General features: G+C 41.3%; 1 protein-coding gene across 1 annotated transcript in view; it reads left to right on the top strand.

Annotated features, from left to right (window-relative positions):
- Positions 1–346: 346 nt before the first annotated feature.
- Positions 347–23,774, top strand: part of LOC100485970 (STE20-like serine/threonine-protein kinase) — a 26,703-nt gene continuing 3,275 nt past the window's right edge. The window contains exons 1-16 of the mRNA XM_018092669.2: positions 347–728; positions 7,930–8,094; positions 8,251–8,299; positions 8,537–8,686; positions 8,895–8,967; positions 9,789–9,983; positions 10,180–10,261; positions 10,422–10,538; positions 11,350–13,668; positions 16,062–16,225; positions 16,325–16,448; positions 17,085–17,264; positions 18,622–18,748; positions 19,759–19,883; positions 21,091–21,276; positions 21,897–22,022. Of these exons, the coding sequence (XP_017948158.2) occupies positions 582–728; positions 7,930–8,094; positions 8,251–8,299; positions 8,537–8,686; positions 8,895–8,967; positions 9,789–9,983; positions 10,180–10,261; positions 10,422–10,538; positions 11,350–13,668; positions 16,062–16,225; positions 16,325–16,448; positions 17,085–17,264; positions 18,622–18,748; positions 19,759–19,883; positions 21,091–21,276; positions 21,897–22,022 (4,329 nt within the window). The 5' untranslated portion in view covers positions 347–581. The remainder of the gene's footprint in view (positions 729–7,929; positions 8,095–8,250; positions 8,300–8,536; positions 8,687–8,894; positions 8,968–9,788; positions 9,984–10,179; positions 10,262–10,421; positions 10,539–11,349; positions 13,669–16,061; positions 16,226–16,324; positions 16,449–17,084; positions 17,265–18,621; positions 18,749–19,758; positions 19,884–21,090; positions 21,277–21,896; positions 22,023–23,774) is intronic.

The following is a 23,774-nucleotide window of genomic DNA, read 5'->3' as shown; positions in this document are numbered from 1 at the left end:
TGTCTTTTTTCAACCTAACTTACTATGTTACTATGAAATGCCAGGACCTATTTTGAACACTTGCCATCCCCAGACCTGATGGGAAGGTAGGAAGGGACAGCCAGGTTATGACCATTATGTACATTAGGGCAAAGGATGTGAGTGATTTTCTGCAGGATCTGGCGTATGACGAGTGTCTGATATACTGTCGGTAGCTGATGTTTTTCTTTTTTCTTGAGGTTTTGTGCAGTTTGAGGTGTGGGTGATGGGGGGAGTAAGTCCCTCTTTCATCTAGCGAGACTGCTTCCTGCCACCTCATGTTAGAGAGATAGAGGAAACACAGAGCTGACACGCTGTCCTCTCACAGTCATTACCTTGGCTTGTGGCTCTGGTCCAGGCAAAAATGTTTCTTCAAACTTTCTCGCTGGCCCAGTCCTCCTGGACTAGCTGCCCTACTCTTCTGTAGCACCCACAGGGCTCTACCTGTGCCGTCTTATTTGAAATATTGGGGGTTTCCTCACATTTAAGCATTGTTTTCTCCCCTTCCCAACTCCTTCCCCCACTACAACTATTTCTCAGTGTCTCCTTTACTTCTCCTCCTTATGGCCTTTCTCCTGAAGCTCTTGGGGTACGGAGGGGAAAAGAAACATCTGGTGGAAAGTCAGTGGCTGCAACGTGATGTCAACCCGGAGCAGCATTGGGAGATCCTCAGTGAGCTTGGCGATGGGGCATTTGGGAAAGTCTATAAGGTAAATAAGCAAAAGTCATATTGTCAATTGTTTAGACTAACTGTACTCAAATGTAAATGTGCAAATACAAGTTTCTGCATCTTCTAAATTTAGTCTTATTGGTAACTGTATGCTACACTGAACACTAAGGGCAATGACACACTGAGCTATTTGTAGGCAGCTACTTGTCGTGGCTACAAAGTAGACCAACCTTTTTTACCTTTGAGCCACATTCAAATGTAAAAAGAGTTGGAGAGCAACACAAGCATAATATAAGTTCCTTGGGGGTGCCAAATAAGGGTTGTAATTTGGTAGCCCCTATGTGGATAAGCAGCCTAACTGAGGTTCTGTTTGGCAGTACACCTGGTTTTATGCAACCCAAACCTGCCTCCAAGCCAGGAATTCAAAAATAACTACCTGGTTTGGGGGCACTGGGAGCAACATCCAAGGGGTTGGGGAGCAACATGTTGCCCCTGAGCCACTGGTTGGGGATCGCTGAAGTAGATTATACTTATAATTGTCTCTACATGAGTTTTAGCAGTAGTAGCTCCATGTGTCATTGCCCTAATTCATTTACAATTAGACAGGGTCCTGCCTAGGTTATAATCTCAGTTGTTGTCAAAGACACAAGGAGACAGGTCCAAGTTACTTATCTACTGCCCAGTTCTATCCCTAATAACTAAGATATCCAGCAATGCTTAGAACTGTCCAAGATATTCCATGCTGTGGGCCAGTTTTGTGCTATGTGATGGCTGGAAGTTCTATAAGACAATGATGTCATACAAAGAGGTCTATGGAGATCTTGGGCATGCTGGGGGCCATAATACTCCCATACAACCCATGGGAAAATGGAAGTTGGTTGGAGTCTTTCACTCTGTGCATCAATAAAGGCTCACCCTGTCAGCCACCTGTGCACCCTGGGCGATGGGCCCTGTCATGGTTATACCTGGCCGCAACCCATTATACCAAAACCCCACCCATCATCCACCCAAACCCCACCTCCTTTGTGATCCTCAAATCACATCTTTTCATTCCCTGGAACCCCCTGTGCCATAGGGCTCCTTGACTGAAGTACCCCTGACTGTCCAAGCAGAGAACTGTCCCTGTAAAGGGAAAATGGCATTATCATTTTGTATTTGTACCTTTGCTTGGATCGGCTAAAGATTAAATAGTAATTATATGAGAGAGAGGCTACTGTGTAATATTAAATGTTTGTATTTATTCAACCTCAACTATAATAATAGTATCAAGCAGAGCGAGAGAGATAATAAATGATAAGCAAAAAAAACTTACACAATGTTTGGAATAATGGATATTAGATCCCAAACCTATATATTGTAGATAGTCTGTATGACTGTAGAAGTTATTGAGAACAATATATTATCCTATCCTTATTTGTTTTGTTTTGGTTGTTACATTTTGTATTTTCCCCCTTAATGTTTGTAAAGCACTGATTATTGTGGTACTAGGGTATCATGAGGCATTTTAGGGGCTGCCCCCTTATCAATCTTGTAAGGGCATCAGATGTCACTGTTTGTGATGTTTCACAAAAAGATTAGTAGGTTGAAGAAACATTGGTCTTAATAAATAATGACACTAATAATGATTGTAAGGTGCCCTTTATTGTAAAATAAATGGCTATTCAAAGGCACTGAGACGTTCCATGACTTTTCATTGGACGTTGTTCTGCACCTGGTGAAATCTTTGTGATTTTATAACAATGTACTTTGCACTATAACTGGGTAAAGTATATTTGTGGAACTTTACGGGGGTTTTCCCCTGGTGGTACAGGTATAAACACATGCACAGGTATAAAATCAGGCGGCACGGGTGCACCCTCCTATACACATACATACACAAGCACACAAATACAGGCACAAACATGTACACACAGACACAAGCACACAAATACAGGCACACACACATACACACACAGACACAAGCACACAAATACAGGTACACACATACACACACAGACACAAGTACACAAATACAGGCACACACATACACACACAGACAGACACAAGCACACAAATACAGGCACACACATACACACACAGACAGTGTTGGACTGGCCCACCAGGATACTAGGAAAACTCCCGGTGGGCCAAGTGTCAGTGGGCCCTCCTGCTCCTGACCATTTGGCCTACTTCATGACCATTCCCTATTTCTGAATGGGAACAAAGAGGAGAAATAGATGGAAGAATAGATCCTAGCATGTAAATACAAGAGACTTGGTGAATTAAGCGGTTGAGTGAGGAAAAATAGTTTGGAGAGTGGGCCCATGGTCTAAGGTTTTCTGGTGGGCCCCTGGGGTCCCAGTCCGACGCTGCACACAGACACACAAATACAGGCACACACATACACACACAGACACAAGCACACAAATACAGGCACACACATACACACACAGACAGACACAAGCACACAAATACAGACACACACACACAGCTGCTTCGGCAGTGCTGTTTCCTTCCGGTGCTTGTGAGATGTTTGATAAACCACAAAAACTGCAGACAGCATCAGATACTGATTGTTGCTATAGCAGATACATATATATATAGAATTTAGGCCATTAAGGCCAGTGCCTTGATATTTATTCCACCCCCTCCCCACACCAAGGGGACCCCTGTAAGTTAAAAGGATAAAGGTCATATTATATTCTTTTGGCTTCCACATTGTTGTTCAACTAGAACTTCTAGTGTCCTCTATCAAATGAAGCAAATAAACATCTGGAGGTGAACAGGTTTGGCAACACTGATGTTGCACAATATAAAATATAATATGTTCTTTTATTGTCCTTGTGCATGGGGCCTGCTGATGTTGGGGGTCACCCCATACCTTCTATGCCATACCCTAAACCAGCACTAGGCCACGCTTAGTTATTTGGCAACAGTCACTGCAAGGAAGGAAGGAAGGGGTCTGTGGGCTCATAAGGACACTAGTAGAGCGATGCTTTGCATGGCCCAGCATTGTAACTAGGTAACTGTCTGTGGTATCTTTTCTGCAGTGTTAAAATATGAGGAAATTTACAGACATGTAATTTATTGCTCTTTGTTGAAGCGACAACAAGTAGCCACAAAGTTCTCTGGCGCTATTGGCTAATGTGCCCCATATATACACCAGAGGGAAGTCAACTCAGCGTGAGCTAGATCCTTCAATATCATGACAGAAGGTGGCCCACCAGAAGCAGACATGTAACTGGGCCATCAGGACATTTGGGTCCTCAGTTGTTCAGAAAGCCCATTCACATCCATCCCTCTGGTTAAACCAAGCAATTGGCCACTGCCTGGAGGAAGCAGCTTAAATAAATGGGTCAAAGACCCAGATCATGAGATTATTGCACTATGTGACAATCTTGAACATTGTAGCTTTTTTGGGACTTCTTCTGCCTTAGAAAGAAGCTTCCATACTGCCAGTTGAACTAATCACAACTGTGCTTGGAGTTGAAGGGTAGATTTGTGCCCTCTGTTTCTCGAAATCCCCCTGCCTTTCGTAAACAGCCAATCAGAAATAACTTGCTGGTACCTGTTTACTAATAGCCGGAGCGGAGCTGCCAACCTTTGTAAGATGACTTGCTGCCCCCTTCCAAATAGATAATGGGTGACATAAGGGGCAGGGTCATGACTTAAAGCATCATATTGGGCAGGGATGCAGTAAGTAGGACAGGGTTGTACAGTGACCGGCGGAATAATGAAGATGGGACAGAAAATTGGGGTGGGTTGGGGCAGGCCAAGGGCATAACAACCAGTTATACCAGCAAATACATTCCTAATAAGTCTGCAATGCCAGCCCTGGCCTTGGCCCTAAAGGACTCTTTCCCACCAATCTCTTACCCCTCATGGAACGGAAGCTGCTGAACCCCCAGAGGTGCTATAATTACATTGACCGACTTAAATCTCCCCGGGTGGCCTCAGCATTTGCTTTATAGATGGCAGACATGTAATTACATAGTAACTGAATGATTCTGGGGCCTTGCCTCCATACTGCATCAATATCTGATTTTACATTCTACTAAACCACCAGCATGCAACTGATTTCACAGCCTGTTGGTTTCATCAGAACTGTATCAGGCAGAGCATGAAACACAAATCTGGGGTCATATAGGTTTGCATTAGATTGAATGTGTGGTTTGTCTGCACCAAACAACAGGCAAAAAAACAACAACACAACCATTACAGACGACTAATAGGTATCTGCATTATGGTTGTGCAGAAAGACAGATCCCAAATAGATGCTCGCTTATTTATTAATAAAGAAAAATTGTTTGAAAAAAAAAATCTCAAATTCCTCTTACCTTTCGAGTGTTCAACCATGTACAGAAATTTGGGTAAGAATTACATTTGGAAATGACCAATGCAACCCTTCCAGATAATGAGCGAGAGTTTTCCATCTACCTATCAATTTCTCACACGGTGGCATAACTAGTGGTTACTTGGTGCCGCTGCCAAATACTTCCAGGATCCATCTCTGAAATAAAGACATTTTTGATTAACAGATATTGAAGCTGCTTATCATTTGGTGCACCACCAGGCTCCATTCCATCTACAGTGTCGGACTGGGACCCCAGGGGCCACCAGAAAACCTTAGACCCTGGGCCCACTCTCCAATTTATTTTTAATCCTTTTCTCACTCAACCACTCTATTCTCCTAGTCTCCTTTATTTACATGCTAGCATCTATTCTTCCATCTATTTCTCCTCTTTGTTCCTGTTCAGAAATAGGGAATGACCATGAATGGCCAAATGTTCAAGAGCAGGAGGGCCCACTTACAGCTGGGCCCACTGGAAGTTTTCCTGGTATCCTGGTGGGCCAGTCCAACACTGCATCTACAGGGTTGGCTTTCCCTATTGTTACACCCCTGCTGGGACACTAGGTTGTTCACCTTTATATTAACTTTTAGCATAATGTAGAGAGTGCTATTCTGAGACAATTTGCAATTGTTTTTTTTTTTTTGTATTATTTGTGGTTAATTATTTGTAGTTATTTCGCTTTTTATTCAGCAGCATTCCAGTTTGGAATTTTAGCAGCTATTTGGTTGTTAGGGTCCAAATTACCTTAGAAACCAGGCACTGATTTAAATGAGGGTCAGGAATACAAATAGGAGAGGGCTTTAATATAAAAATGAGTAATAAAAAGTATCAATGACAATAAAATTGTAGCCTTATAGAATATTTGTTTTTTGGATATTGGGGTCAGTGACCCCCATTTGAATGCTGGAAAGAGTCAGGAGAAGAAAGATGGATGGATTGGATGGACGATAGAACTGGAAAGGGACAGGATGACAAAAAACAAAGAAAAAATGAAGTCAGAGACAGGTAGTGGTCTGGGTAAGGAGCAAGTGAGAAAAGTCAGAAACCAAAACTCCTCTGGGGGATAATGCCTGGTCAACATCTGGCCTAAAATTTGTCAGATCTCCATCAGGCAGGTTTGATTTTCCATTGGATTGCGGACCACATCGGCCGTTAATGAGGTCCTTGGTCTGACGGTGCCTATGCCCGCCCTAGGGCCAAATGATCAAATTAACCTGATATTACTCACCTTAGGTAGGCATATCAGGAGAAGATCTCACCAAATGAGGAGATTTCAATGTGTATGGCCACCTTAACACTAATAGGTTGCCCAAGATATGGTTTTGGCAATGGAAATGTACAGTACTAGATATTGTTTGGCCATGGCCTTGACTGATCTCATTCTTAGGGCTCTGGCACACACATTTGTCGAGGGCGACTAATCTGCCTTGTTGCAGTCAACTAATCTCCCCAAAATGGCATACACAGCGCCGCGATTTGCAGAAATCGCCGAAGTTGCCTTGCTGCGTATGCCATCCCACCGGCAATTTACATTTTCGCCGGTTGGATGTCATTTTGGGGAGATTAGTCGCCTGCAACAAGGGAGATTTCATATCGGGGAGATTAGTCGCCCGCAACAAGGGAGATTTGTCGCGGGTGACTAATCTCCCTTGTGTGGCAGAGCCCTCAAGGAAGTGGATGAAATGCATCTCTGCTCTGATGGTTATGGTCATCAGCTTTTCTCCAACTAATTGGCTGGCATTTCGTTTTCACAAATTATTACAGCAGGAAAAACACACATCTAATTTCTCTTTTTTAGTTAGATTATTTTAATCAGTTGTGCTGAACTGGAAAAAAAATGGGCCAACAAGTATTCCAATGGTCAGACATACCTATCAAGCAAGAGATTGTCCAGATAAATCTAGTTAACTATGATCTCAGTGGGAACCATAGGCATGGCATGCTGGGAGCCCTTTCTCTTCTCTTTTTGATGCTAACAGTGTTGGCTTTGTTTAGAACTGAATGGCCCCTCTTGTAAATTGTGAAACATTGTTAACCTGCGATGTGGTCTTTCCTGTGACTCAACTGTGCAAATACAAAGTCAATTTCTAATCCAAAGAGTGGAAGAGGCCATTCACCCCAAAAACCTTTAGGCAATCAAAAGATTTGTTTGTAATATGGGGTTGTGACACAGTAGGGAATTTGTAGGTGTTTTGACGGTCACAACTTATCTTTCCAAAAGTCCTTGAAAAAGAATGTTTGGATTCCCTGTTGATCACTCCTTAATCAGTTGGATATGGAACAAGTAACTCAATGGGGTATCAGGTCTTACCAATGTGACATAACAGCAGCGCTTTATAGAAAATGTAATGTTAACTAATCATTAACTAGTAACTTAAAAACACAGATGAGTCCGGTGTAAAGCTTGTCATATACTGAAATATCTGCTTGTTTGGCAAGGTTGCATCTTTCCCCTGATATGCCCATCTTGAGGTTAGCTATATCTGATTAATCCAATCATTTGGCCCCACAGAATGCAGGCCAATGTGCTTCTTATCTCGATGAGATTTTAAAACCTGCCCGATTTACATCTGCCCGATTTTTGCCTAGATATTGGTCTGACAGACCAGACCCATCTTTATTAAATTGATAAATTGGATTTGGACCATCTATATTAGGACTTTTCAGTTAAAAGCAGTGAGTGGAATATTATTGGGTCACACAAAACATGGCAGTTGCAAAGGTTGTATTTGAGCAGGAAACCATCTTTTTGTGCATATAGTGTCTTTGAGTTTCATTCAAGTGCCACACAAAGGTGTATCAGCTGAGAACAAGCAACAACATCACAGATATTGGTGAATACATATGTGCTGTAGTGCAAGTTGTGTGTCCAGAAAATGTCCCAATTCTTGTACTGTGATTGGTCTGCAGGCACAGAACAGAGGGAACAGGAACTTTGCTGCTGTGAAGGTGTTGGACATACCCTCCGAAGAAGCTCTTGAGGATCATGTGGCAGAGATCAATATCTTGGGGCAGTGCCAGCACCCAAACATCCTTGCACTACTGGAGGCAACATACTGGGAAAAGAAGCTTTGGGTAAGGGGAAGGAATATTGCTATTGTGTTCTACTCATAGAGAAGGCTACCAGTTGTGTGATTGCTCATGATGTGTTGCAAGCTCAAGGCACATGTAGTCTTCACAAACTCACAAGTACATAATTGCCAGATCATTCATTTTTTTTCTTTTTCCCAGATTCTGTTGGAGTTCTGCGCTGGTGGAGCCCTTGATGGCATCATGTTGGGTCAGTTCCACACCAGTCTTGTGTAGATATTTACCAATATGTATATAATGTTGAGTGTGATTGTGCAAGCACTTATCTGGGGAAATGGGCTATAGACACTGACCTGTTGATTTTATAAGTGTTATTGTCACCCTTTATGTTCTGATTTATTTAGTAGTTCTTACTCATGTACCAGGAACACTGGTTGTGTAATTATATAAGTGCTTGACCATAATCAGCCCAGTGTCTTGTCTTTAGAGCTTGGACGTGGTCTCACAGAGTCCCAGATCAGTGTGGTCTGCTTCCAGACACTCCTTGCCCTTCAGTACTTGCATAACCACAAAATCATTCACAGAGACCTCAAGGCTGGCAACATCCTTCTCACTCAGCAAGGCGACATCCGACTAGGTAAGTGAGTCTAAAAGGGAAATTATTGGCATACAGCCGTACTTGCTCAATAAGCTGAGGGAATCAATATATGAAGTGTCTATAATAAAGTCATTCTAGGATCAAATAGACTAGAAAAGATTTTTCCAATTGCACATGTTGCCTTAGAATATAGGTATATTAAAAGTGTAGATTGCTGATACATTTCTGCCCCGTATTTTGTTGACAGCTGACTTTGGAGTCTCTGCAGTTAACACCCAGACACTACAACGGCGAAGCTCCTTCATCGGAACTCCTTATTGGTGAGTCAGACTTTCCATCTACAACAGGGATCCCCAAACACTCAGATGTTAAAAAAAAAGTGTTGGTGAGCCACACAAGCATGAAAAAAGTTCTTTGGGGATACCAAGTAAGGGCTGTGATTTGCTATTTGGTAACCCTATGTTGACTGCTAGCCTGCAGGAGGTTTTGCTTGGAATAGAACTGTGTCTTTGTGCTTCCAAAACTTGTCTCTAAGCCAGAGATTTAAAAATAAGCACTACTTTGTGGCCACTTGGACCAACATTAAAGACCCCCTTTTATGTTGGTCCAAGTGGCCATTTTTAAAAGAGCAAATGTTGCTCACAAGCCACTAGTTGGGGATCACTGGTCTACATAGTAAAAATGAATACAGCATTGAGAAAGAAAACCGAGGAAGAAATTATTTAATATCATAGCTTGCATTCTTGATGGTCCCTTTTTTGGCAGTTTGTATGCAAACCATGAAAGACACTATAAGGGTGAAGACACATGGGGCTACTAGTAGCAGCTACTTGTCGTGGCTACTAAAATAGACAATGCTGATCATTTACTGGTAACTGTCTCTGTGTGTATTTAAGCAGAGACAATTTTCAGTATTGTCTATGGCAAGTTACTTTCTGGCATTTAGTAGCTGAGAAAAAGTAGCTGCTACTAGAAGCTCCGTGTGTCTTCACCCAAAGATTAATTTTGTGAAGCCAAAATAGGTTCAGAATAGTAAGATATCTCTCAATAGTGTTTTAGTTGAGCTATAGGTTTGCAGTGGGCAGATATTTGTATACAGTCTCTTAAAAGCAGCAGATCTTTCCCACCCACATGTCTGCAGGATGGCCCCAGAGGTCGTAATGTGTGAGACATGCAAGGATGCACCATATGACTCCAAGGCAGACGTGTGGTCTCTAGGAGTCACTCTGATAGAGCTGGCCGAGAGAGAGCCTCCAAATCATGATCTGAATCCTACGCGCGTCTTGTTAAAGATTATCAAGTCACAGCCTCCATGTCTGAAGTATAAGCGGCTCTGGTGAGTCAATGGCATAGCATGAAGAGACTCAGTAATATCATTATAGTGATATCAATATAATATTATCATATAAGTAGTAGAAGAATACAAGTACAAAGAACATGACATAGCATAGTCTTTCTTTGTATCGCCCTAACTGGCCAGACTAAACTCAGCATTATTTTGTTTTAGAGCGGTTTGTTTTAACTCCATACAGGTCCCAGAACTTTAACAACTTTCTAGAGAAGTGCCTACAGAGGAGTCCCCAGGAAAGATTATCTGTCAGCCAACTTCTACAGGTTAGTGAAAGCAAGAGACCCGCAAAGAGAAACTGAGCATTCGTAGATTATTATATATGGTGTGGATTCCAAACATTTTTGCTTAGCGTTGTACCAAAGTTGAACATTTTGGGAAGAATATTATTTTTCGGTTGACCGAGCTTCTGCCTGTTTGCCCCAGCATTCCTTTGTATCAGAGGTCAGTGACAACCAGCCACTCAGGGAGCTGGTAGCTGAGGTCTTGGCAGAAGTGACAGAGGAGGAAGAAGTTGAAAAGCAGAAGGACAGTGATGCTCAGGTGAGATGCTTCCCGACTGCAACCTATAACTGTGTGACCCAAAGCCAATATGTGGCCAGTGCTTTGTGTGGTCTTCTGATGAATATAAAAAAATGGTGCAGCTTCCTTTTTCTTCCCCTCTGTACAGGTTTCTAAAACCAGATAAGGTTGTAGATGAACTACAAGGAAGCGCACAGCAATAAAGAATATAGTGCAGTATGTTTGAAAGGAGTATATATACTCTTCTTGTGAGCTTCCTTGTTGTTCATCTACAATTTTATCTGCAGCTTTGTGAGTCAAATGACCAGTTCTATTCCCGTGTCTAATTCTGTAGTTATGAATATAACTGTGTAAACTGTTGTGCTACCAGTTACATAACAAATTGGTAGGTTGATATGCTGCAGCATAACAGACTGTAGGGAAGATAACATGGGTAAAAATCAGCCGTCATTATATGCCCTTTTCCTAATCCTTCCAAATGCAGACCAAAAGATCAATTTATTTTGCTGGTTACAGATTAAACCTTTCCCTTAGGACGAGATGTGGGATCTTGTGCTACAAACCCTGGTTCAATTCCCTGTGGCAACTCCCTGTGACCCTCCACAAGTCACTTTATCTCCTGGTATCCCAGCATACTTAGTGCTCCCATAATGGCTGCCTTGCTTGCTGTAAAAGGAGTCCCATGGGAGAAAAGCGCTATAGAATTGATTTCATTTCCCACTAAATTAAGTGTGGAAATATAATAAATGTTGCAAAATATAGATCTAAAAATAATAAAATATCAACTGTTGCTGAGGTATTAAAATGTATATTTTTCAATTTCTGCTTTCAGAAACCTGTTCCACTGTCTGTTCCTGAGGAAGCAATGGGTGTAGGCGTTATAAAGTCTTCAGTAGTTTTGTTACCAGTAAAACAAGAGAATGGCTTACCATCTGTTTCTCAGATGTCTGACCAAGAAAACCATTCAAGGTCCTCCAACCACGATGCACCTCAAAAAGACAGGAGAGGGTCAAGTTTCCTGAAAAAGATGCGTCGACTTTCTGCTCCTTCCTTAGTCAGGGAGACTAAAGTATCAGTTAAATGGAAGACTGAAAGTGACCTGGAAGCCACAACAGAGATCGACCATCAGAAAGTGAAAGAGGAAAACACCCTCCATGATGTTCCTGCAGGGCATGTAAATTCAGGATTGGATGTACATGTAAACCCTAAACCTGCAGAGGATAAAGGTCAGGGCATGAAGGTTGTTGATGCAGATGATAAAGAACTTGTGAACTTGAGCCCAGTTACACAGCAGGACCTGACCCTTCCAAGTAATGGACAAGCTGAGAGAGAAGCAGTAAGTCCAACCCTACAAACTCAAGAGATACTCAAAAGCAATATGACTAGCTCAACATCCAAATGGCATACAGAAGCCAACATCTCTGGTGTCAGCAAGATAATCACCCCTGTCCTGCAATCACAGCCCAGGTGGAAAAGCAGTGATCCATTGTGTAGTTCCTCAGGAGATCAATTCCAGCCAAACAGTGAAAAGAGCAGGAATACAATGGTGAGACCAGGTTCTGAAGGACAACCACATGGGCTTTATTTATCTCAATGTCATTTGACTGTGAAATCTAACAAGACTTTTTTACAGTTGCACTCACAGTCTCTTCTTACATTGCCAATGGAAACTAAGGCATCATCAACGAGGGAAAAGAGTAAATCACAGGAACAGCATCTGGAAAAACATGAAGACCCTCAGATCTCTCCATACAAACAAAAACAATCTGAATTACTGGTACATCACAATCATACGACTGAAAAACATATACAGCCGGAAGCTACCACTCACAGAGAAGGTGTGACCACAAGGATGGATCGGCAGCCAAATTCAGATTTTTCAACATACTCCAAGAATGATACAGGAATCTCTGTCAATCAAATCCCCATTTCACCCCTTGGACCTACAAGTGATTTTAAAATAATGAAGTCTGAAGAATGTGCAATAGAAAAATTGGATTTCTCCAAATATGGACACAGAACCTTGGAATTTCTTAATTCTGTCTCACCAAAGCTTACAATCTCAAAGTGGAGAAGCTATGGAAATGTGAACGGAGCTCAAACTCATCCATTCATATACTGGACTGTGCCTTTAGCAAGGAAATCAATCACAACAGATAAGGCAAAAATAACATTGCTTGAACATCAAATGGAAGATGCAAATAAACCAGGAGGTAATCGATCATGTTCCACCCTAAAAGATAAAAGTGAAACTGATAAAACAAATCAAACTATAGACTTAGACTCTGCACTAAATAGCGGGACTGTCAAGGAAGACACAAACATAGAGCAATTGGCTCACAAAACTGATAGGCCTCTCCAACGGCTTAATGCTGCACGGTGCTCATGGTCTGTTTATTCTTATTTTCCCAACAAAGATATAAAACACACCCATTCTGCTTCCTCATTAAAAAGGGAATTTAGAGCCTCAGTCAGATGGCAAGTTGATGATCAGAATGGCAGCAATGAGCAGAAACACCAAAGAGTCCTACAAGGCATTCCTTCTCAGCCAGGAAAGCTGAAGCCTACTGATCTGCCTCAAATAGAAGAAATGGTTACTGGAAGAACAAGAAGAGCAGATGGGAATATTATGGGACAGCATTTACCCCAGGAAAGTTTCTGCCTTTCACCCCAGAGTAACATAATTACATCTGCCTACCATCACCAGTCTCTAGAGGTTACCCATTTTGATAAATCCAGGCGGAGAAGTAGTGAAAATGTGCGCAGTTCTAACAGAAAACTATCTAGAAGTTTGTCCGTACCTGTATCATGGAGAAGGAAACAAGTACAACTACAAGAAAAAGAGGAGGGTAACATAAAGTTTGCAGATAAAGTGCCCCATCCAATAACGAATGACAATGTATCAGCTGTAGGGACACCTGAAATGGGACATTTAGGTCCTGCTGTGGACACAGACCTTGGTGAGAAAACTGGAGGAAATGAACCTATCCAGGTGACTTACAGCCCTTCAAAAAGGCTCAACTTTGCTCAATGTTCATGGGCAGTATGTCCCCAAGAACGCAATGGAAGGGCCGTTGTGCAGAAACAGGAGACACTAGCGGAAGATACTACGACGGGAGAGTCTAATATACATGCAGAACCCCCTGTACCGGTAAGAGCCTTTCATTATCATATATCAACACTCTGCTTCAGCTCCCAGATACATATATAAAAAACATTTGTATAAAAAGGTTCTCTATTTGGACTCCTAGAATATAACTGCATAGAACTGCATGGTCTCTATGCTTTAACCCTTAGTGCTGTGTTTAATTACCTTTCCTAATAATAATAGGATTGAATAATAACATAGGATTGGGCAGGTAGGCAGAAACATCAAATCCAACAAGTGTCTAGATAAATCTATAAGTCAGATATATATATTTCAGGGCATAGCCAGAGATGTACTAAGGTAGTTTAAGTGTCTGAGCCAGATAATGATGAAATATGTAATTAACTACAGGGTTCTGCTTATGGGCGCTGGGCAAATATCCCAGGGGGCAACTTCCACTTTGAACCTTATATAAACAACAATATTTAGGGGCCGATTATTAAATGGTTGTAGATAATATTTTACCAGGCTATAATGATAGTTACTGCTCTGTAGAACATTACCAACATTTTAGGAACAATTTATCTGAATCCTTTCCCCCTGTATCCAATTTGTATTGGGAGGCAAGGGTTTAGAGCTTAGTGCTTGGTGCTTCTGGATTACCCAGTTTGATATGTAATAAATCTGCCCCTATGTCAAGATACATAAATAAGTTACTTATATCAGACAATGAAGGGAAATACAGGCATGGGATCTGTTATCCCTTTTCCAAAAAGCTCTGAATTATGGGAAGGCCATCTCCCAAAGACTCCATTATAAGCAAATAATTCAAATTTTAAAAATGTCCTTTATCAGTTTTTTCAGTAGATTTTAGGTATGGAAAGCCAAACTATGGAAAGACTCCTTATCCAGAAAACCCAAGGTCCAGAGCATTCTGGATAACAGGTCTTATACCTAGTCCCATACTGGATATCAGGTCCCATACTGAGTGAAATCTGTTATTTATATTTAACTTTACAGTTGAATTATCAATAAATCCTGAAACTAGTATAGGAATGGCGATGTTAATAAAACACACATATTCCTGCCACAGTAACACTCTATATTGAAATTTATAGATAACATTTTACAAATCATTTATTTTTCTTTCTTTTTATAGTAATAAATGAATAATAAAAATTGCAGCTGTAACAGCATTCAGAGTGAATAGGCATTTTATCAAGCACCCTATAGCATACTTGGTACTACCAGAATATCATAGTTACGTAGTGGGTTGAAAACAGACCAAAATCTATGAAGTTCAACCCCTATACACACACTCACACCAACCTATCTATATACTCCCATATATAACCTATAGATACTTATATCTATACTAACTGTAGATCTTAGAATCACCATGCATTTATCAACATTAAACCTCATTTTCAAGTTTGCTGCCCAGTTCTCCAAGTTAGTAAAATCACAAAGCGGCAGCATCCTGCATGGAACTTATGATCTTGCACATTTTAATATCATCAGCAAAAATGGTTAGTACTTTTCATGCCTACTTAAGCTCATAAATAAACAAGTTAAAAAGCAAAAAATCACAGACAGACCCTTGTGGTACGCCCCTAATACCACTGGTCTATATGATAATCTTCCATTTACCCCTACTTTTTATCTATCCTTCAGCCAGTTCTCTATGCAAGTAAAAATATTAAGACTGAGGCCAATATTTCTCAATTCAGCTATTAAACTTCTGTGTGGTACTGTTTCAAAAGCTTTAGCAGTCTAAGTAGATCACATCCACTGCCACCCCAGAGTCTAAGTTCCTGCTCATCTCAATTAAATTAGTCTGGGAAGATCAGTTACACATAAAACCATGATGGCACAAACACATAGTATTTTTAATGTATCAAGTATCTTATCTCTTATATCCCCTTCCAAAAGTTTTCCTACTACTGATGTCAGACTAACAGGCTGAGAACATAATCAGTTTTTAAATATCAGCACCACATTAGTAATATTACCAATCTCTCAGCAACACATCAGCCCTCAAATAAAGTAAAGAGGTTTGGCAGTCATAGTGCTAAGCTCTTTTAGTACCCCGGGATGAATAACATCTGGTCCAAGACCTTTGTTTACATATCAATTTAGAAGTGTCAGTATATCTATATATATATTTATATACATATACCTTTTAAACATAAACCCCTTACCTGCTAGTGCCCTAATCAGAGAGCAACCAGAAAATGTAAAGTCTATGGAGCTGATAGTCACTTCCTTCATAGCCAGAGACGCAGCTGTATGGTCTAGACAGAGAGGCTGTTAAAGTAGAAGTATGCCTGTTTTGATTCCTTTTGTAAAGCAAATCTCTTCTACTGATGTGATATGAGAGATCTGGCATATGTTAAGGGTATTTCATATAACGGTCAGGGTATCAGACTGAAGTAAGTGTGACATGTCTGTTGTAGAAAAGTGACATCCTTGCAGATCAGACGGGAAAGTTGCCCAACGACCAACAGAAAACCGTCCGCGTGACACGAAAATTTATAGTGGATGGGAAGGAGGTCAGTGTATCATCTTGCAAGCGTAAAAATGATTTGGGTATCAGAGATGACAAGGAACGCTCAGTAAGGTGAGACAGCTATGATTTCAGCAATGCAAGCCTATAGGAAATACCTCCCAAAGGCCTTCCTGCCCCTGTTAACCAGCCATCTCTGTTATTCTACTGCAGGCGACAAGAGCTGCAACACCTGAGATTGTTGCAGAAAGAAGAGAAAAAGTCACAGAGCCAGCTAGAGCAGAGGATGCAGAGAGAGAGGGAGGTGATGTTCCGCAACGTCGAGCAGGAAATTATAGTAAGGGAAAATCAAAGTCTTTTTTCCCCCATTACCCATAAATCATTCCCAACAGACTGAAATCTTTCAGATTAATTTAAGGTGGCCATACACAAGCAGTCCTTTAGGCCGATTCTGCAACTTTTCTGTCCTATATGCGGACCCCGATGGTCCTACCCGACTAATATTTGGCTGAAAACTGCCCAGGTGTCGATCAGGCAGGTTTGATTTTCTAGTCAGATTGGGGACCGCATTGGCTCATTAATGTGTCCTTGCTCCGACCACTCCCATCTCCGTTGTAGTAATTTGATCGTTTGGCCCTAGGGTCCAACGATTACATTAGCCCAATATTGCTCACCTTGGGTAGGCACAATGGGAAAAGATCCACTCGTTTGGAGATCTTGCCAAACAAGCAAATATTATAGCAGATAGCATGTATAATGGGATATAAAGTATGTCTATAGCTATAAACCTCATCATACCCCAATTTTGTTTGGATTTTAGTAGGGCTTTAATCAAGTGCAGGAGTGCTTATACGGCTCGTAACAATACATTGTGCTAATAACCAAATTGGCCCTGCTGCCTGGGACATTCAGTCAATGGTTTTCATATTTGCACTGGGAGACTTTAATGGAGGCAGAACTTGTGTTCACACAGGGAAAGAAACAGTATTATGACCATGAGATTGAGGCGCTGGAGAGGCAGATGGAGCAGGCACGGATGAGAAGAGAGAATGAACACACTAACCGCTTGCGTCAGGAGGCCCTAAGATTAAAGTCCCAGCAGCAGAAGGAGCTGGCTAAGAAGAAAGCAGAGTTGAAGGAGAAGTGGCAAGAGGTGAAATGATAACGTGTGTATAGCACCTTGCTACCGTAAGCAGCCACAGCATGGAAAGCCAGAGGTGGTGTGATCCTTCTGTAGGTTGACACAGGGCCGCCATCAGAAATCACAGGGCCCCTCACAACAAAATTTTTGGGCCCCCCTCCTTCCACGCCCCCAATGGCCCCTCCCCCAGTGACCACTCCCATCAACGCAAATGACACACAGACTTTGGTAGCCAGGGCCCCCCTAAAACATTTGTGGCCAGGGGTTACATTTTGCATTGGTGCCAGAACAGGTGCCCCTTAAAACATTGCTAGCCAGCCCAGGGCCCCCTAAAACATTGGTGGTTCTGCGCTTATATAAGGTTGCGCCCTGTACGTGTGACGTCACTACGCACGTGGCGCAACCTTATATAAGCGCTGATGTAGCGGCGAACGCCAGGACATAACGGAGTATGCCAGCAGTGAGAGGGCCCGGAATTGATTAAAGGGGGCCCGATCTAGGAAAACTCTAGCGCCCCCCTGATGGCGGCCCTGGGTTGACATGTAAATGCTACTCCAGCCATAAGAATGAATGTGCTATCCACAAAAGCAGACATATACAGTATGTCAGGGGGTCTGCCCAAGACTGCTCACTGGCTGATAATACTCATTATTCAGATAATCTAAACAACCAACCCATGTACATCTGTGTATGATTCTAGCATACTACATTCATACTGCTCCCTTTGCACTGCTACCTTCCATCCAGCTCTTGCATTCCAACAGTTATGACCACCCTCATCTACTTTCTGCCCATTTGCCCTTCCTCCTCCTATTTCTCTGAGGATTTACCATCTTCTTCCATGCAAACAGTTCTGCTTGTACACTTTTTAACCACTGATAATTTTAGAAAACAGATGGATACAAACAGTACCTACAGTTAGGTATGATATGGTCTCCAGTAAGGTATCATAGCTCCTCAGCCTTCATCAAATGTTAAAGGCACCATTAGAAATGCTTAAGATGACAATAGATTTAGAAAGGTGATGTTTCAGTTTCTTTTTAAGACCTTTCCTACAATACATTGATTCAGGTCTTTATTATGCCTTGTATTTGCTGGTATGACTTCTGGTAGATCTGAGTTACCCTTTGGGTAAATCTACACATTTGCAGTTCACAATAAACCACCAGAAAAACAAAGGTGAGCTACACGCACGCTTGTCTTTGTATTTGAGAAAAGAAAGAGGGACTAGTTCTGAAGTATGGTGGAAAGTATCATGGAGGGTTTCCTGCCTAATGAAAGAATAAAATGAATTTGATTAATAAACCCCGTTCTTTTAGAAGTCAGTCATGATGGTAAATGTTTTGGTGTTTGTTTTATGTTTTCTTAGGATCAATACCTGTTAGTACAGCAGCAGGCACTAAACACAGCTTTACAGAAGGTGGTCACCGATCACAAGAATAAAGTTATGAGTATTGAGAAGGAGAACCTTTGCAAAATCCATAATCTGAAGAAAGGTAGGTGGGAGATAAATATGGTCAGCATGATTACATTTTAAGAGTTAGATATGAATATCTTGTCAGGGTGAGAACCTTGGCTCAGGCAGCAGTGAGAGGCCAGTTACCGGGGGGTAAAAAGGCTGCCTCTGCTAACTCTAAGAGCCACATTTTTGTTTTTAAAATGAAAATCCGGCTCTGCTAGTGCAGAGAGCTTAATAGCAATGCGCCCCCCCTGGACCCACTCCAATGCTGAAGTTGTAAGCACAGAGCGGGAGAGAGGGGGCGGCAGCAGCCCCAGGATCTGCACTGGATCTTGTGAATAAGATAGGGCCCCAGAGTGCCACTGCTATCTACCCATCTAGAGGTATTAAAGCAGATGTATTAAAGCAGGTCACGCGACAGGATTGGAAAACATTACATTCAGTGAAATTTGCTAAATGAGATATTGTTATATGTTTGGAAAGCAACCAATCTCTTATAGGTGACATATAAGTTTGGTAAAAATCTTGTAAGCAATAATGAATAATATATAGTGCTGGACTGGCTTCTCTCTGGGCTAAAAATGATCATTATTTTTAAAAATGGCCCCCTTAATGGAGCTCCCTATAGATCATCTTTGACCCCTGTCTGTGTTTTAAATGACAGATGGGTGTGTCCTAATGGCCCCTGCCAGGAGCACAGTAAGAGGGGAGTAACAAATCACAGCCCTGCATTCACACAAGCAAAGACAGGCTTCAGTTCCCTATCAGGTCAGCCTAGCTGCTGCTTGGTTCCTATCCTACAGTGCAGTGTGCTGGGTGCCGCCGCCCCCCTGCACATCCAGAGAATTCAGTCAGCAGGAAGTGGAAGCGATATGAGCAGCGCGTAGGGATTTGGGGCAAATTTTCAATAAAACAGTTTGAAACACAACTTTTTAATGACAACGCATCAGCTGCTTCCAGTTACATATATATGATGAGATTTGGTTATGTCAGATAATTATTTGCAATGTTTTCAAATGACATTGTTTGCCTGATCGATTTCTGCAGCTCGTAATTCAGTGATCCTGAAGCTGGAGGAAAGGCATTTACAGGAGAAATATCAGCTTTTCCGACAGCACATTACTGAGCAGCACAGCTTACAGAGGCAACAGCTGCGCAAGAGGCATGAGAAGGTATGAACAGAACATTTCCCATATTATCATAGTTAAAGGGGAACTCCAGCTTTCGAATGAGCCCCACACAACACAGATAATCCTAATATACCTATCACTGTAATTTGTTCCTTCAAAAAGTAGGAATAAATACCATTGTATATGCTGAAATCCAGCTACAAAACAGTTCTTCTCTTTCTGCATCATTTGAAATCCTGGCAGGGAGGAGGGACTAAAACATTGATGTTTCACATTGTAACAACTTCTCCACAGCTTACTGATAGTATGGAGGAACTACATAACCCACAATGCATTGCACTGTGATGTTCCTTTCCTAATTGACATCACATGTGCAGGGAATTGTGGGATTGGGAGGAGGCAGGCTGAGGACAATCGACTACTGTTACATTTTTTGAGTCTCAAAGTAGTCAGCCAGATCAGCAGGGGAACAGTGGGCGGGGCTTAGGGAACTGTTCCAAACCATATTACAGGTATAAGACCTGTTATCCAGAATGCTCAGGACCCGGGGCTTTTACAGATAAGGGATCTTTCTGTAATTTGGATCTCCATGCCTTATGTCTACAAAAATATCATATAAACATAATTTAAACCCAATAGGATTGTTTTGGCTCCAATAAGGATTAATTATATCTTAGTTGGGATCAAGTACAAGGTACTGTTTTATTATTACAGAGAAAAAGAAAATCATTTTTAAAAATTAGAATAATTTTCTTATAATGGAGTCTATGGGAGATGGGATTTCTGTAAATTGGAACTTTCTGGATAATGGGTTTCAAGATAAGAAACATTAAGAATCATGAAAATGCTGCATATTTTTAATTGCAAAGTTGCTTGAAGTTATATTTACTTTTCAAAAAAAAGTTGTGTTTGGGTGGAGTTTGCCTTTAACCCCCAGGTATGCCATGGGCAGAGTCTGATGAATGAGCAGATGCCTGAAGATGTGACTGCCAATATTCTGTATTTAGCAGTCATATAAAGCAAATGTTGCTAAAGTACTTGACTGAGACAATGCATGGGGGGATACTGACCTGAAGGGATATATTAAAATAAATGAAATACAGAGCAATTAGATGAATATTTTATTATCTGTTTTACACTGGCAATGTGTAAGGAGCCCCCACATCTGAGAAATATAGTAAATCTTCAATAGCAATTTTTGGGTTACAATGTGATTCTAGGAAAGAATTTGTCCTTGTTATTCCTACAGGACATGGAGAGGCTGAAGCATTATCAGAGCCTACTGGTAGATGACATGAAGAGCAAACATACGCAGGAGAGATCTCAGTGGCAGAAAGCCCAGCGCACTGAGGCCAGGGCTCGCCAGGCAATGTTTAAGGAAAGGGTTAAAAGTCAAGGGCTGAGTGCATCTGAACAGAAGGAGAGAAGTAAACAGGTAACAAGTACATACTACAGAAAATCAATCCGCCCATTCCTGTTAAAGGAGACACATAGCATAACCAAAATCCCCTCCAATCTTGCAGACAATAATGAATAATATACTGTATGGTGCTGGTTTCTCTCTGGGCTAAAAACTATTATCTTTTAAAATGGCCCCTTTATTGGAGCTCCCTATATATCTGCTACAGCTCCTGTTTGTGCTTTAAATGAGGGCGTGTCCTAACATCCCCTGCCAGAAGCAAAGCAGGGGGACTAACCAATCACAGCCCTGTAGTCACACAAGCAACAACAGGCTGCAGTTCTCTATCAGGTCTGCCTAGCTGCTGATTGGCTCCTATCCTACAGTGCAGCCCCCTGCACAGGGAGCAGCATGAAGGGAACAAATGATTGGACTATTAGGGGTTTTGGATAAAATTTCAATAAATCATCCCCAAAACACTTTTTTAAGCACATAACTTCTATATTTACAAGAATATAATGCGCTGGCACATTCTTGTTTTTCACACAACATACCATCTGAATACAGCCATAAATCTATCTTAGTTATACTAATCAGGAGTTAAAATATGAGCTCACCTTGAACGCAATTTATTTATTTTTTTTAATTTTTTCTAGTTCTTGTTGCAAGAGACGGCCTATCAGAAATCAGAGACTCAGAGACAGCAGCAGAGACAAGAGGAGGAAATGAAGAAGCTTCAGCAACATCTAGAAGAAACATGCAATGAACTACAGCAGATACAGGTAAAATAGCTATTAGCGTATATTTCATATTTATGCTATATGCAGTAAATGAAAATAATGACCAGATATACTGGTGATATATACTGTATATCAGCGTTCCCCAGCCAGTGGCTCGGGGGCAACATGTTGCCCCCCAACCCCTTGGATGTTGATCTCAGTGGCCTCAAAGCAGGTGCTTATTTTTTGAATTCTTGGATTAGAGGCAGCTTTGGTTGCATAAAAACCATTTGTACTGCCAAACAGAGCCTCATTTAGGCTGCCAGCCCACATAGGAGCTACCAAATAGCCAATCACAGCCCTTATTTGGCACCCTCGTGAACATTTTTCATGCTTGTGTTGCTTCCCAACTCTTTTTACATTTGAGTGTGGCTCATGGGTAAAAATGTTTGGGGACCCCTGCTGTATATCATTATAATGATAACAGTGGGAATGGTTACATAAGGTGATGATAAGATGTAATACACACACACAATATAGGTAAAACAGGGAGCTAACTCCCACTAGTGGCTGTCAGGAAACAATGAGCTCAGCCTGTTGATCATGAGCAGATTTTCACAAGCAGAAACTCACTGGATTTGGATAATTCAGTGATTATCCGTAGTTTGTTCAATAAAATTTTGTTGAATGTAAATTTTCCTAAAGAAATACAATATAAAAGTTGTCTATCACTATAATTGGGGCTGTGGAGTGGGTATATAGATCCTTCAAACTCCTCTGTTTAAAATACACTTATATATTTCCATGTTAATTGAAAGAACACAACGTACATCACTGCCAAAGCTCAGCAATGTTACAGCCATATAAATATGGTGTCTGCTTTTGAGAACAAACCAAAGTACTATGGCTAGGAAGCTGCTGCGCTACCCTATTGGCCAGACAAGCCTGGCACTGCCAGCAAGAATGTTCAGGTTTGGGTCTAAAGCTATAACTAAACTTATGTTATTGTGACTTTTTTATTTTATTTGTTAAAGAAACTACAAACATTCCTTAGCCTAAAGTTTAAACAAAAGACAAAAAATGAAAACAATTATAATAGCTCAGCTGGACTTCACTCTAGTGAAACAACTATGCACTGGGCTTTATTCCTACAGCAGAGAAGTAGTTTATTATGACTATTACCTTTGAAATAGAGCATTGCAATATAGGGGGCAGGCCTGGTTGCTCAGGGCTCCTCACCGGCTTGGCCTAGGACTGGATTTGCCTTTGGTTCCAAATGTTTGGGTTCATGGTAGGGCTGGATTATGTTAGCTGAACAAGCCAACTGCCTATGTACTGCTGGATGCAAGGAGCCCAATACTGGGCAGTGTATCACAGACCTGATCCTGTTGACAATGAAGTTGGCAAAAAAATTGTCTCTTTGCGCAGAACTGCTTTCTGATTGGACAGGAGGTTCAACTTTAACACCAGGTTTGTCCCTGAGGAAGAGCACTGTTAGTGCTCGAAACGTCGGATCTTTTTCAATAAATATGTTTTGTTTTTTCCTATAGTCCGCATGTGTGCAGCTCTCTGTTTCTTTATGTATGTATATATATATATATATATATATATATATATATATATATATATATATATATAGATAGATAATTGGTGATTCATATATATTTGGTAATCAAATTTGATTGTTCCTATCCACCAACCCGTTACTTCTTAGTATCAATAGTTAAGTGGGTGGTGCATTCATAATTGATCAGTATTTGATCATAAATTGCTATTTTAATTCCTTCCTCCCCCTTCTCTGTACTTGTACCACCA

Source organism: Xenopus tropicalis, chromosome 3, assembly GCF_000004195.4.
Source record: "Xenopus tropicalis strain Nigerian chromosome 3, UCB_Xtro_10.0, whole genome shotgun sequence".
NCBI lineage: Eukaryota > Metazoa > Chordata > Amphibia > Anura > Pipidae > Xenopus > Xenopus tropicalis.
Note: the sequence above shows the minus strand (reverse complement) of the source record. Positions and strands in the feature narration are given on the sequence as shown.